Raw genomic sequence first — 15,738 nt, forward strand, 5'->3', positions numbered from 1 at the left:
TGGTGGCCATAAAAGTGGATCTTGCATTTAATATGAGTGTTAAGAGGCAACACATGTCTAAGGCAAGACCTTTGTATTGGGCAATGGTAAAAAATATATTGATGTACTTAAAAGGTACAAAGAACTTCAAATTGTGCCTTGGTGGTAATAATATTGATTTGCAAGGATATTGTGATACGGATTCAGTTGAAGATATAAATGATAGAAGATCTACAATGAGATATGTATCTTTTATTGGAGTGGGAGACATTTCATGGAGTTGCAAGAAACAACCTACCATTCCAAGATCAACCATAGAGACTGAGTACATGATAACAAGTCATTGTACAATGAAAGCATATTGAATAAGACAACTCTTAGAATACATTGGAATAGTGCAATTGGAAGCAACTCCAATAATGTGTGACAATCAAAGATGTCTTGCATTTGATAAGAATCTAAAGCACCATTCAAGAACCAAACACATTGATGTTCAACATCATTTCATATGAGAAAAAATTAAAGATGGAATAATAGGTATGAAGTATTATACTACAAAAGACATGCTTGTTGATGTGCTTACAATAGCATTGGTGAAGGATAGATACCTCAAGTTGATAGAGGCATTAGGCTTAAAAGCCTTTTAACAATTAGCAAAGTGGAAGTGTTGAAGATCAGCAAGATCTTGTATAGTTGCCACCACATAGAGTTAAACCATAGTAAGTTGTTAATAGTCAAAAGATAAAAAAGAGTTAAAAGTTATTACTATGGTTGCGGCTAGAATTTTTAGGTGGCAGTTAGGATAAGAAAAATCTAAGATTTAATTGGATGTAAGAAAAAATGATGAAAGTTATTAAGTTCATCTATAATTAATGTAAACTCTAGCTATAAGTAAAGAATGTTGGAAGTGAGAGTCATCTTACTCCATACTTCATTTTATGAGCAACCTTGCTAATGCTAAGTATTGTGGCTTCTAACTTCTCTTTCTTCAATAATAAATATATATATATATATATATATATATATATATATATATATATATTAATTAGTAGAAACTTGTGCCATTGGCCATAAAAAAAGTATAATAGATTAATTTTTGGTTGCTAAGTCAAAAATTGACCACTTCTAAAGAAATATTAATCAAGAAAAAAATATATATATGAGTATATGCATAACAATAGAACCATTTATATTTCTTTAATGTAATTGGCAAACATATACATACTTTTTTATTACAAATATAAAATAACTAAGTTAAAATAATTTCTAGATAAACTACATCTATAGTGGTATTTTTGTCTTTATTATTTTCAAGATGTAAGAACTTCATCATATTTGGAGAAACACATTGTGAAAAGACAACATACAATTGTTCATGTACAAACATTGTGTTTCTATAATATATTCCTACTTTCTTTAATGACTATCTTTGAGATTTGTTAATAGTCACTGCAAATCCCACCTTTATTAGAAAGTACCTTTGTTACCTAAATATACATGCACATCTGAAAATGTATATATATATGTATATAATGTTATGATTTGTTTTGCAAATTTACAACAAAGCTACTTATATCCAACTTTTTTCATAATGTTCTATTGAATGTCATTGTTATTGTGAATAGAAAAAATAAATGAAAATAGAAAATTTATATTTAAAATATTTAGATAAATGAGAAATCAAGTCATGGTGTAGCAAATGCAAGCTTCACAAATATGGACAAAATACAAAGCGATCAATTAATCAACATGGAACTAATTATTTTAATATTATAATAAAAAAATTTATAATAGTGATTTTATATTAATTTAAAATATGACTTAAAATAACTTTAAAAAATATAATATGTGGCTAGAAATTTAAAAATTATCATATATGTATATATAATTCTTTATAAAAATGTGTAATGATTTTAATTTTATTTCTAACATTGTATCCTTTGATATTACTACATAATACAGTTGAAAACACATACTTGATTTTTTCCTTAAATTTTAAGTCAATCACCTATTGTAATTAAAATGATTTATCTTAAAATTAAAAATTAACAAAAAAATCAACATCAATTTATTTTATAAATTTTATTTTAATTACATTTTTTTTTTCCTTATAACACATCTATAAAAAAAATAATAAAAAAATAATAAAAAATATAGCATATAATAATAATAATTAAGCTAATCTGATTTTGGAAATACAATGAAAAAAGAAAAAATAATTAAAATTTAACATGGTTCAGAAACATATTCACACAATCAATAATTTTCATGTACCTTTCTATTTATTGTGCTGTAAAAATGATTACAAAATTGATATTGTGATTGCCATAACTGTGGAATAGTATATATGAAGAAAATATGAAAAATTGTATAACTGAATAGTACATGATATGAATGTCAAAATTATATTTTTTGAGACATTGAAGAGAATAAAAAAAATGTAAAATTTATTTACAAACCAGAATTGTTAAGAATAGCAGTAGCTAAAATCTAAGTGATATCCACTTTGTTCTAAGATTATTATATTATGAATCATGTTCATTTTGAACTATAGGAAAGAACTTTCAGAAGGAAGGCTTCTAATCAGAATGTCTGTTTTGCATAAGTGATGTTCATCATTCTGAAGATATGATACCTTTTGATATTTGTAATTTTGGCAAAGAAATTAATATTGGAAAATTTTACATATATCAAGTTTGAATGATTTATTTCTTATCTTATTTATTCCAATATGTAAGTTCGATCTTCATTGTAATGCATTTAAACTTTGAAGTAGGTCATTGAACTATCTAATAATGTTTGTTTATTTTTTGAATTTTTATTATTGAATTTTGATTCATTTTTTTTGTATTCCTTATTATAAATTTAATCTAAAACTTTATGCAAATACATCATTTAATCTTATATAGATTGAAACCAAATTATAAGTTGTACTTCCAAATTTAATTTAATTTTTTAATTATATATCATATTATGCAATTAAATCTAAATATTATAATTGTATGCAGCTAGAATTTAGGATTTTATTTGCTTTGAGTGTTTGATATTATAATCATAAATTTTTAAAAAATAATAATAGAATCAAAAGATATATTTCAATTTTTTTCTTATAATTTTAAATAAGATTATGTAAGTTCATAAGATGTTTATATTAATTAGATAAAAAAAACTTAATAGAATCATATATGGTATATAGTTTTTTCTTTAAGAAGCTATAAAGAGATTTTTTAGTCATAGATTATATATTTAAAATTCTATAAATGTACCATATGGCTATTGAAATTATTTATACCTTTAGAATGTTATATTGGAAGCAATTTACATCTTGATGCTTAAGCCACAAGCCTGATGGTATTTAAAAAGCTTCCACAAGACATTTTTGGTAGTTAGTATTAAAAGCAATACCAAGGCTATTCTATCACTATTAAAAAAAGCTTATACAGCTTTATGATGGTCTTCAAATGATAGTTTTAGTAGAACTCTTTGTTAGATTTATAACTATTGTGATTGCAATATTAGAGACATGGTCATCAATACAAACCTATATATATATATATATAAAAAAATATAAAAATATATATATATATGAAGACAACAATATTATAGTAAAGAAGATAGCAAAGCATTACTCTTAGAGACATGATGATGACAAATTTGATATCAAAAAATGGTATAAAACGTAGAAGATTAAAAAAACATGATTAACATTAAATCTAATTCAATATTAAAAAATATCTTAAGAATGGATTATTTTAGCTTACATAATTTTAACATCCTTAAAGAGTACCATACATTGAAACTATAATATATATATATATATAGTCATTATAAATATTTTTGAAAGAGCAATTGAATTATTCATGGTTAATATGTATGTAAAGATAATACATACGTAGAGACATAATTAAAAAAAAAAAACTCTTCAAATTTGATAGCCATAATAAAGAGTAGCAAAAGAGTTTTTTATATAGAATATTATATATACAAATCCAATCTTTGCATGTAAACTTTTTACATAGAAAAGGGTTGTTTTTATTTAGAGCATCAGATAGACTACATAACACAAGTCTATACTTAGTTCTACCTACATGAATGCATGCACTTATAGAAATAATACTTGGCTAATGCAAACATGTCTTCTTCTTGGCAAGATCTTATGTAATATTATTCCATGTATCTATGTAAAAGATAATGTTTCATTTTTGTTGAGTTGGCATAGACTTCTCTGCTTAGTGATATTGTTAATTTCCATCCTTAAACACATTGATTATACTAGTATTAAATTATGCCACCTACTATTGGAATACACAATACCAAGGTTGTATCACTATTTGGCCATTAAAAGTTCTAAAGATTGTGAATCCAAGTCAATTGATAATAGATAGTGAGAGATAGTAAGTGTTGTATAATAGATAGCAAGAGCGGCAATTAAAGTCTTAGAAAAGATAACAAAATCTTACTTCTCACATCAATTATGCTATATTCACTTGAAGATATTAAAAATAGTTCTTTTATTTCTTCTTATATCTAAAATTAAGATTTAGGATAAAAAAAATTAAAAAAACAAAAAAAAATTAGAACCACCAATTTCCTATTTTTTGATCTTTTCATCTAACTAAATTCTAAATCTTTTAGTCTTGTTGAATTAACTAGATTTTGAAAATTATGGATATTTGCTAATAAGTTAATATCAACGAGATTTCAATTAAATTGACTCATAGACATTAATGATATTAGCTAAATCAAAGATATCATAATCAAGTTACTTTAGCTAAGTTATAGGTACTATATTTGATTCAATAATATAGTGTCATTCAAATTCATCCTAAACTTTGCATGTAATTTTGATTTATAATATTCAACTAATATTATGCATAGCTTTATTCAATGCTAATTCAAGAACTTGATTTAGTTTTGAAGCATTCACAATAGCATCATTACTTGTGTAAATTTGATTAATAGTAGCTTTTATAACCAATTTTGTAGCAAAGCTTAGTAATAATAATAATCATGTGAACATAGTGTCACAGATATATACATTTATCTCAATAGTTATATGATTAGGTAGGAGTAGGTAAATATAGATTAATTTCTTTAAAATCTTTTAGAGAAGCTTTCTAGAAGCTTTATAAATACGGTTTTGACTTTAGATATATTTTTAGGATAGAAACTTTGCCAACAAATTAACCACGTGTTGATAGCTTGTAGAATAAGTTAACTCTCTGTAGAAGCTTGTAGAAGAAGCTAACTATGTGGCGCATACATAGATAACTTGCCTTACAAGTTAAAACATGTGGCTAACAAAGTCAACACGTTTTGGAGGTCCTATAGGACATCGCCATGTAGCTCCTAATTAAGAGTATATATGGAGGCAAGAGTGAAGCCTTCTTCACTCTTGTCAATGCCTTTTTAATTTTTAGTCTTGTTTCAAGACTTTCTAATCTTTTTGTTTTTGGCAATAGCCATTCTAGTTTAATATTTCATCACCTTTTGAGTGACTTTCTAATTTTCTCTAGTGATATAAGAGTGTATTGAGGATTCTCTTTCTTTAAGATTCATGTCCTTGACAATTAAAGCCTTTAAATAAGAGATTGAAGAAGTAAATTGTAAGTTTAAAGTAATTGATAATAAAAAACTAGTTGGTTGAGTGAATATGAGGTATTAGGTCTTACATAGAAGAAGACTTTATTAGAGTGTTATATAGTGAAGGAAACTCAAGTACATACTCACTTTCATTCTTTTCCTTGATTATAAGTAGAAATGTAAAAAAAAAAAATCACCATTTAATTGTCTTAAGATAGCCACGTTTAAAGTCTTTGGAAGATACCATTATTTTGTTGAAATTGTAATACATTATATTGTATGTAATATTTGGTTCTTTTTGTTTCTCTTAGATCTAAAAAAACATTGAATTACTTTTGCAATTCCCGTAGATGCAAGAAAATAGTTATGTTGTATGATACTATGGTCTAAAGCAGAGACAAGTGGTGAAGATTATGCAACCTAGTAAAATTATAGATTAATACATCATCTATTGGTTTCTTGTATGATTCATCTATCTAAGGTTGCTATTAGAAAATTACAATGCATCTACAATATACAAACTCTTGTTATTGTTTTCATTGTGGTTTAAAAAGCTTGTTTTTAGTATCACAATTTTTTTCTCCTTTTGGAGTTTGGATATCCTAACATTATATTGGATGAACTTTGTAATTTTTTGCAACTCAAATACAAGATTTAAATATTAGGTTGTTGCTATTACCAACAATGCTATAGTGAATATTGTAGAAGGTATTGATAAAACATCCTTAATAAAATATCCATAGATAAGTGCCCATAATTAATCCAATTTTTCTTCTAATGATGATTATAATGCCATATTTTACCTTAATAATGTATTTTTTAATTCCAAATTCATATGAATATTGCTATATTTAAATAATAATATATATTTTTCATGATTTTTATGATTGATGGATCAAATTCACAACTTATGGGATTATTGTTTAATTTTGCTCAACTAGCCTATCAAGGGCTTTAGTTTTCCATGCATTCTTATATCATATACTATTCATACATTATCTGGTAACAATTTTTAAATAACTTAAACAAGAAGGAAATCATGCAATATATTGATCTCATTCAACAAAGGTATAATCAACCAAAATATACATAGATTAGAATAGACATCCAATGTTAAATTCTTTTTGTTGATAAAGTTTATAAACCTATGAATATTGAGATATGAAATTATTTGATTGTATATAGAACTAAAGATAACGGATTATTTTTCTTTTGATTAACAGATGCATAGATTTTTTTTGTATTCATATTGAGTTGAATGGATATAATAGCTACTAGTATATTAAAAGCATTATAGAATAAATAATATATTGTATCCTAACAATACAAAATATAGTAAAAAATTATTCTAGATAAGAAAAAATTATGTATAACATCACAAAATATATCCAAGCATAGTGTTAATACACATTAGGTACATTGTGGATATACAGAAAGCAAGTATCTATGAAAAGACCTTTGCAATTTACTCCTATAATTACCTAGATAATATGAATAGATAGAAGTATGTAAATCTAAATTAATTTTATAAAATCTTATAGAGAATCTTCTTAGAAGCTTTGTAGAGGTAATTTCACCTTTATATGTATTGATAAGTGATTGCTAGATTGAATACTTGGCAAATAAGTTACCTACATATTACACATATTGGTAGTTTGTAATACAATCTAATTATGTGGCACACACATAAGAAACTTGCCTTGCAAGTTTAAACATATGTCTTATAAATTGAATACATATTAGAGGTCCTATAGTATTGTCACATAGCTTCTAATTAGATAGTATATATGGAGGCAAGAGTGAAGCCTTCTTTATTCTTATCAATATCTTTCTTGTTCTTAGTCTTGTTTCAAGAGATTCTAGTTTTCATGTCTTTAGTAATAGCCATTTTAGTTTAATTTTATATCATCTTTAAGTAAATATCTAGTCTTTTTGAGTGGTATAAGAATATATCAATCCTTTGGATCTTTGAAATTTATATCTTTAATAACATGTGGCTAACTTATTAGCCAAGTTTTCAACCTATTAATCACCTAAAAACATGTATAAAGTCAAAACGTGTCTGTAAAGCTTCTAAAAAGCTTTCCTATAAGATATTATCAAATCTATTTATTTCTACTTACATCTATTTAACTTCTTTAATCTAGCTAAATATATATATCTATGACACAAATCCAAGATGGATTTGCATTGATAGTAATAATTTTAGATTATATGCTACTAAATTAATTTATTTTTAATAACAAATAGATCAAGTTTTGGATAATCCAACTTATTTCAAGGTCAATTAGTCTTGATAATATAATAAAATAACCATACCCTATCAACAACTTTGAATGAAAGTTGTTTTTTTTTAAGAACATATAAGTTAATTTTTTTATTTTTCTTTAGCCTCTTTTAATTCTATCTTTATTTTTGTGTAATTTTTTTTAATTTTACTTGCCAAATCTTCTATTGTTGAATTTTTAACGTTTAAAAAAATCAAAAGTAGCACATTATACATGATAACCATAATTGATTGAGATTGGAGTTTATTTAATAAAAAAATATTCTTGTATTTCTTGTTGTCTTATTTGAAAATGTACGAGGTGCTTGGCTATCAAAGATAACTTGTATTATGCAACAAATAATAAATCTTAAAAATCCTAAATAAAATTTTATTGAACCTTAAATTTTTTAATAAATTTTTGATCAAATCCTATAGAATTTTAAAAAAATCCTAAAAGATAAATTAAATAAATTATAAAGAACATTAAAAAATTAAAGAAATTTTAAAGAAGTTATATAAAAACCTTAAAATAAATTTAAAAACAAATCTTAAAGAAGTTATAAAGAAATTATAAATAAATTCTTTAAAATTTCTTTATAAATTTTAAAAATTGGTAATTTCAATGAAATTACAAAAAGACCTAAAAGAATCTCTAAATAAATCTTTAAAATAACCTAATTTAATCTTACATAAATCCCAATTAAATCCTAATAAAATATTAATAAAATCTACTAGTTTACAATAAGTACAATTTTTTTTTTAAAATCTAACCTATTAATTAGAAGAAAAATTTCCTAATTTTTTCAGATATCAATTGTCTTCTTTTTTCAACCTTGATGTTAATTTACTAATAATTGTATCTTAATATTGTATTATTCAATTGCCTTCAAAATTTATAATTTTTTTTTTTTTATTAATTTAACTATTATCTTACAATATGTTGCCTCATTCCAACTAACAAATTGTGCAAGATCAAAAAAACCTTTACTGATGCTTGAAATCCAAAATCCAAGGTCGTAATCCAATTGAAATTTATTATCTTCAATCTAACCATTCATTCGATTTCAATTTTACAAAATGCATTGAAAAAAATTAATTTAATAATTCCACAAAGTTTTATATGTCTATGTTCTAGAATTTTTACAAAATCCTCATATATATTAACTCTTTTTTATTGTCTCAAAACCTTGAATTACTTTAAACATTTCTATCTTTAAAAATAATTTAGAAACTCAATATTAATTAAAATCATCTACAATTAATACTCAATAAAATCTTGCAAAGTTTGATGTATAACCATGCTCTCCAATCAACAATGGAAGTCCAAAATTTGATGTAGATATGCGCTTATATGTTGCCAAGTCTAGATTCAATCCTAGTTCACAATTGGTCCTCTACAAGTATCAATTTTTAGCTTTTGAAGGTAATTTTTGTTAAAAACTACTCTTAATTCTTTTTTAAAGATGCTTATATTTCTTTTTTTCTAATTAATTATGTTTTTTTCTTGTTTATGGCCTTACAAAGTAAATAGAATTCTTTTTTTACAAAAAACAGCATTAACACTAAATATATTTATTATCTTCTTATCTTTTACCTATGACTTTTTAAAATATAAGTCTTTTTTCTTTTCTTTTTTATCTTATAGCTGTATTAAAATAAAAAAATATATCATATAATTATATAAAAATTCTACTAATGGCAAGAAAGTTGTTAAATTGTCTTGGTCATAGTTGATGGTGCATCACAAAAATCATTCTAATACTTCATTTACACATTCTTTTTATCAATCAATTTAAGGATGAAAAGCTAAAGATAACTTGATATCAATTTATAATATATTAAAGACTGTTATCTAAAAGATTTAAATAAATTAATGCTTGCAATCAAATATAATGTTACTTTGAGGTCTATGATATTCATAAATATTATCTGATAGGAATTTAATTGTTTCTTTTCTAATAATTGTTTTTAGATATAATATATTTTTTTATTTTAATAAAATAATCTACCATTATAAAAATAGAGCCATAAGGATTTTAAATTAAAAGATCTATAATGAAATCCATTAAAAAAAATGAAAATGATTGCTTGAAGGAGTCTACATGCTTGGTGATGTGAAATCTTTACTTTAGAAGAAGTGTTACATTATTGAAAAATTGTTCTAATTTCTTTTCACATTTGAGGCCGCCAAAAAGCCTTTGAAATAAGTTCTAACATTTTCTTACATCAAAAGTAGTTTGCTACTAAAAAGTTATATTGTGCTAATAATACACATAATAATAATTTATCTTTGAAAAAATATAAACAACAATTATAATAAAAGAAGTTGTTTTTTGATTCAAATTCATTAGAATCATTATAAAGGCTATCTTTAACATCAAGAATTTAAAAGGTCTATTTTTATACTTAAATAAAATTTTATCAAAAAAGTAAAATTAAAAAAATAAAAGCAATAAATATTATTGGCTAAATAGCTTGAGACTATAATTCTCTAATTTCATAATGAAAATTTTGTTTCTAGATCTACTCCATAATGGAATAGTTCTTTGCAAACAAAGATGTTAAACAAGGTTTTTTGCATAATTTTCATTAATATTTTATTTTTAAGAAGTAAGATTGTTCTACAATAAGTTTTAAATTGGTCTAAATGGTGATTGAGTTCTTTCTTGAAGATAATTTTCACATTTATAAGATTAGTGTTTAGACAATACATTAGCATTTTTCTTTTCAAATTTGTCTTAATATTCTTTATATTGCTCTTAAATTCCATTATAGCCCCTATTAAAACAAAGACTTAATATTACATCAATCACAAAAAAAAAAAAAAAAAAAAAAAAATCTTTATTTATTTTTTTATTTTTTTTGGCTTATATAAGTGCATTAATTCCAACAAATAACAATTAAGATGGTTTGTTGATATTTAAAATGAATCTTAAAGAAAAGTTTTATAATTTTTAATTTATATTTAGATTATATAATACAAAGAAATATTTTGAATTATAAAAATTATTATTAATATTATAGAATATTATTTTTTATTTTTTATTTTAAAATTAAATTTACTTTAGTTTTATATATTAATAGTAAGATTTTTATAATACGCATATAAAATACTGGTATTAAATAATTTTAAATTTTAGTTTTGAATCAATTGTGTAGAATTTTTTTAACATTTAATACTAATAAATTCAAGAGTAATATATAATTTAATAAACTTAGTGTTTATTTTTGAAAGATTTATGTATTGTTTAAATTGTATGCAAATTGCATAAGTTCCATGCAATATTATTTTAATAAATTATCTCTAAAATGAACATTTTTTTTTCTTATATTCATAACTATATATATATATATATATATATTTATTTATAAAATACTAACTTTAATTTGTAGACAATAAGTATTAAAATAAGAAAGAAAAAAATGAAAGAATATTAATGCAAATTTACTTTTTTTGTTGGTTAATTTGTATTGACATTTAGTGGAATCATTTAAAAACTTTAAAAAATATATATATTTTTAAAAACAAGTAAATAATAATATTTAACAAAAAAATCTATTTAATTAGCATAAAAATTTATGTATTTGTGTACTAAACTTTCATTGGGCACTAAAGTTTGAAACATTTTTTATTTTATTATAGCAACATGGTTTTGGGTTCTTGGCGTTATGTATACAACACTTTTGAGTGTTATCAGATCTACAACTTTACCAAGGTAGCTTTGAATTAGTACACAACACAAGTTTTTGCAACCATTTTTTGATACAGCGACTTGGGTTTGGGTTTTAGAGTTTCAGCGCTTGAATAACAACACACCCATGAGATGTTATCAAGTTTAAAGCGTTAAACTTTACCATGAAACTTTTAGACATAGCAATTTTAGAAATGTGTATTTCATAAGATTCTGCCACGTTTCTGATTTCAGCAACATAACAACATAATTTCTGGGGTTTTCTGATTTCAACAATACAGTTTCCTGATTTCAACACACACCAACACAATTTTTGCCAATTTCTCATTTCAGAGAGACATCAACACAATTTTCCCCCATTTCTAACTCAAGCAATTCAGTTTACTGATTTCAGCGACACAGTGACACAGTTTTTGGAGTTTTCTAACTTCAGAGAGAGCTTTCTGATTCCAGCCACATACAGTTCTTGCCATCTTTATTTTTTAATTCAGTAACACAGCAACATGGTTCTTGCTGCTTTTTTTTTATTTCAGCAACACAACAACACATTTTTCTTAAACCTCACCAGAATTGCTGTAGAGATCTACAACCTTACTTTGGCATTCTTCTCCGACCACACTCCGGAAACATGTGAAGACAGACTACATGCAAGGGAGAAAGACGACATGAATTTGCACTGCAAGCAGATTGAGAAGACATCTCTTTCGACCACATGCCAGGTGGATGCAAAGAGAAATTGAGAAGAACTCTAAGCTCAGGAAGCAACTCAGGCTGAGCTACAACACTTAAACAAGGCTCAGTCTGAATTGATCAACCATCCGCTCCATACCCTATGAGAGCCAGGCGTCACTCTTAATACAGGATTCGAACTACTGTTTAGGATGCGGTGAAGCTGGAGTGGCTACTGAGGAAGAAGAATATCGGGGTGTCCAATGTCCAAAAGACAACGTTAAATGTGCATGGCACTTCTACAACACCTGCAAAACTTCTACGACCAAAACTAACAGTGTGGAAGATGAAACCACAACATATTAATTCAAAAGTGACCGGCCCAGGCCTAGACAAAATGCCATCAGTCTACACATGTAAATTGCATATACATGTTCTGGGCGTTCCGTGCTGTTTCCAAAATTGTCAGAAAATAAGTTAATCTGTGGACAGCACGCTAAGGGCAGCTAGCACTGCGCGAAGACAAAGCTGGGCCAGCCTGGGCTAAACGTGTGAGGCAGCTCAACATACACTAATGTCTTGAACGTTGTCAAACACTTATATCCACAACTTCGGATGTTTCAGAACTTGACTTGATACCAAACACTTCCAAACACACCCAACAGACAAAGCGTCGAAGATACAAGAACATTCCAGGTCTAACAAATAAAAAGGTTCTTCGAATTCGCATTACTTAGAATACATTGGGGGCGACCCAAAACACAGAAAATATCGTAACCATCTCAATGTCCTACTCTCAAGTGATTTCGACGGATGCACTATCTAGTTCCCGGGGGTGAAGTTGGTGGCGTACGCCCATGCGTTGTTGGCCACCGGGTCCGCCAAGTGGTCGTTCAAGTTCTCCAATGGGCCCTTTCCGGTCACGATCGCCTGCACGAAGAACCCGAACATCGAAAACATCGCCAATCGCCCGTTTTTGATCTCCTTCACCTTCAACTCTGCGAACGTGTCCGGGTCGTCAGCCAAACCCAGGGGGTCGAATGAGCCTCCAGGGTAGATGGGGTCCGTCACCTCGCCCAACGGTCCTCCCGCAACACGGTACCCCTCCACGGCTCCCATCAGCACCACCTGGCATGCCCAGATCGCCAAAATGCTCTGAGCGTGCACCAGGCTGGGGTTGCCCAGGTAGTCCAACCCCCCCTCGCTGAAGATCTGAGCTCCGGCCTTGAACCACACCGCCTCGCCGAACTTCACACCGCTCTTCGCCAACAGCTCAGGGGTCAGGCACCCCAAAGCCCCCAACATCGCCCAACGGGCGTGGATGACCTCCAGCTCCCTGTTCCGGGCGAACGTCTCCGGGTCTGACGACAGTCCAGCGGTGTCCCATCCGTAGTCGCCGGCGAACTCGCCATTCAGATATGACGGGGTCTCGCCGGAGAATGGGCCCAAGAACTTTGGCCTGTCAGCTCCGTACCTGACCACCAGTACCAATTTCCACTTAGACATCGGTTCGCCCTATCCCGGATTCCACATTCACAATGCACTCTCTCGGAATGGGGCTCCCTTGCAACCCCAACATTGGTCAGAGTTTCACTGCCGGCCTCCACCTCCCAGTTCTGCGCCTCATCAGAGAGGGGATAACTCAATCCACCGCAACCCCTAGACGAGTGCCATTCCCGGCACTCGGTTCTAACCACAAATTGGACGCGTCGGGCGTGAGCCTCCAGTTGCCAACAAACCCAATTCCATCCACCACATCACAGCCAACTCAATCCCAACACAACCATCAAGCACCCAAGACTGTCAACTACGAGTTTCTGAGGTAGAGCCAGTACCAGATGCTATCGCTGCCAGCGGACTTGCTCACGGTTCGCCGCATTGTGACGCGGGCCTCGACATTGCCAACCTTGCGGGACAGCTCGTTCACGGGCTTCACCAGACTCTGCCCAGCCAAGGCTGTCGAGTGCATTGCGGTAGCTGCTGCCATGTTTACACCCACGTTCCTCAACGGGAGATGTCTTACAAGTATCAAATGCACAGATGAAGCGGACTCGCTTGACTGCCTCGATGCCGTCATTCAGCCCCGGGCCAGGGCTTTATAAGGACTTCGTCCAGCGCAAATCATGTTCGGGGCAGTTGTATCGCGAGCGGATTGGAGAAGGCGAGCTCCACCAGGATAGCGAGACAATCTGGATGAAATTCCCATCAGGTTGGTCGTCTTGGACGCTGCTGGCAGCCACGGAAACGGGTTCCGCTTCCATCAAAACCAGATGAATGTGGCATTCCTTTCCCAGCATCGTCACCAACATGGCCCTTCTGTGGAGTTTGTTCCGCTGGTGGTCCGCCAGCCTCACAAACCGCGAAGTTCAGGATCTTTCGCACTCGGAGCTCAGATAAAAGCAAATGTCGATGTCTTCGTCCTGACACAAGTCTCATTCTACTCTTGGTCGGAAAACTTGATATCCTTCTTGTTTGTCTAAGGCACCTTAAGAAACATCATCATGGAGGCCTAGTAGCTGGCTTTATGAGGCTCATCGCACAGGAAGTTCACGTTTGGCAAACAGAGAAATACATTTTATCTTTTGATAGTGTATGCTTCCTGTTCACTTTGTAGTTCCGTAATTTCTAGTCATCGTTTCCTTCGCATTCTGTTCACAAGGTGACGTGTTTATTGTAAGGAATTTGAACTATTGGTTCGAGGTAGATAACTCAGGCCTGATTGCTACTTCATGAGTACCACACTGCTCATGCGGAGACATTTGAAGAGCATGTTCACATGCATCCTGTACAGGATGGTCGTAGATTAATGGCAGTTTCCGATTTCCACCTATTTCTCGTTCTTGGCTGCGTACGTTGTAAAATACGCCAACTTGATGAATACTAAAGGTTTGAAGCGAACAAGTCACTATCTCTCGTGTTAGGTGCTAGACACTCTAGACGCGTAGATGATTATGCTGTGTAAAACCATCCTACAACCTGTCTGGAGATAGGAGTCTTCAAGTGGCACTACAGCGATTTTTTTTCAAGATCATGGGGATAGTACAGGGTTATTTTGCATTTGACCACAAGTTGGATAGCATTTAAGTCCTCCAAGACAAAGTTGATAGCTGAGTAAGTCATTGCAGCCTTTTCCACTATTTAATAGACTACTAAGTTTATTGAAATTTCTCTTTAATGCTGATAGCTAGAGTCTATTGGAATAAAAATTATAATCGAGCTATAAATTGAACACAAGTTTAGAATGGAATCGTCACAACAAGCTAAAATATGAATAGTCTTGGATGTGCATTCCCAAAATAAGTCTTTGGATATGGGCAAAACATTGCTAGATAATTAAGCCAACTGGTTCTTCACATTCTATAAGTAAGTGAGACAAAAACCCCAACCAATACCTAGTTTTGCATAAAAGACTCCTAATAATTTAAATGGTTTTAAACACCTTGTTTTCTTTGATTGAAGTGCCTATGGGAATTACCTTCAAAACATCATATCCCATAGTTTAAGTTTCCAATATAATTAGATTTCTCAATCCACTTAAAAACTATT

The 15,738-nt window shown here is 29.4% G+C and overlaps 1 protein-coding gene across 1 annotated transcript; it reads right to left on the reverse strand.

The window, feature by feature from the left end:
• Positions 1 to 12,891: 12,891 nt before the first annotated feature.
• Positions 12,892 to 14,249, reverse strand: LOC149988200 (chlorophyll a-b binding protein, chloroplastic). Its single transcript, XM_090253416.1, has 2 exons — positions 14,028 to 14,249; positions 12,892 to 13,666 (listed from the first exon to the last, which is right to left on the reverse strand). The coding sequence occupies exons 1-2, from the start codon at positions 14,177 to 14,179 to the stop codon at positions 13,015 to 13,017; spliced, it is 804 nt and encodes a 267-aa protein (XP_090109542.1). The 5' UTR covers positions 14,180 to 14,249; the 3' UTR covers positions 12,892 to 13,014.
• Between the last annotated feature and the right edge of the window lie 1,489 nt (positions 14,250 to 15,738).

Source organism: Physcomitrium patens, chromosome 10 (genome assembly GCF_059467195.1).
Source record: "Physcomitrium patens ecotype Gransden chromosome 10, ASM5946719v1, whole genome shotgun sequence".
Classification (NCBI taxonomy): domain Eukaryota; kingdom Viridiplantae; phylum Streptophyta; class Bryopsida; order Funariales; family Funariaceae; genus Physcomitrium; species Physcomitrium patens.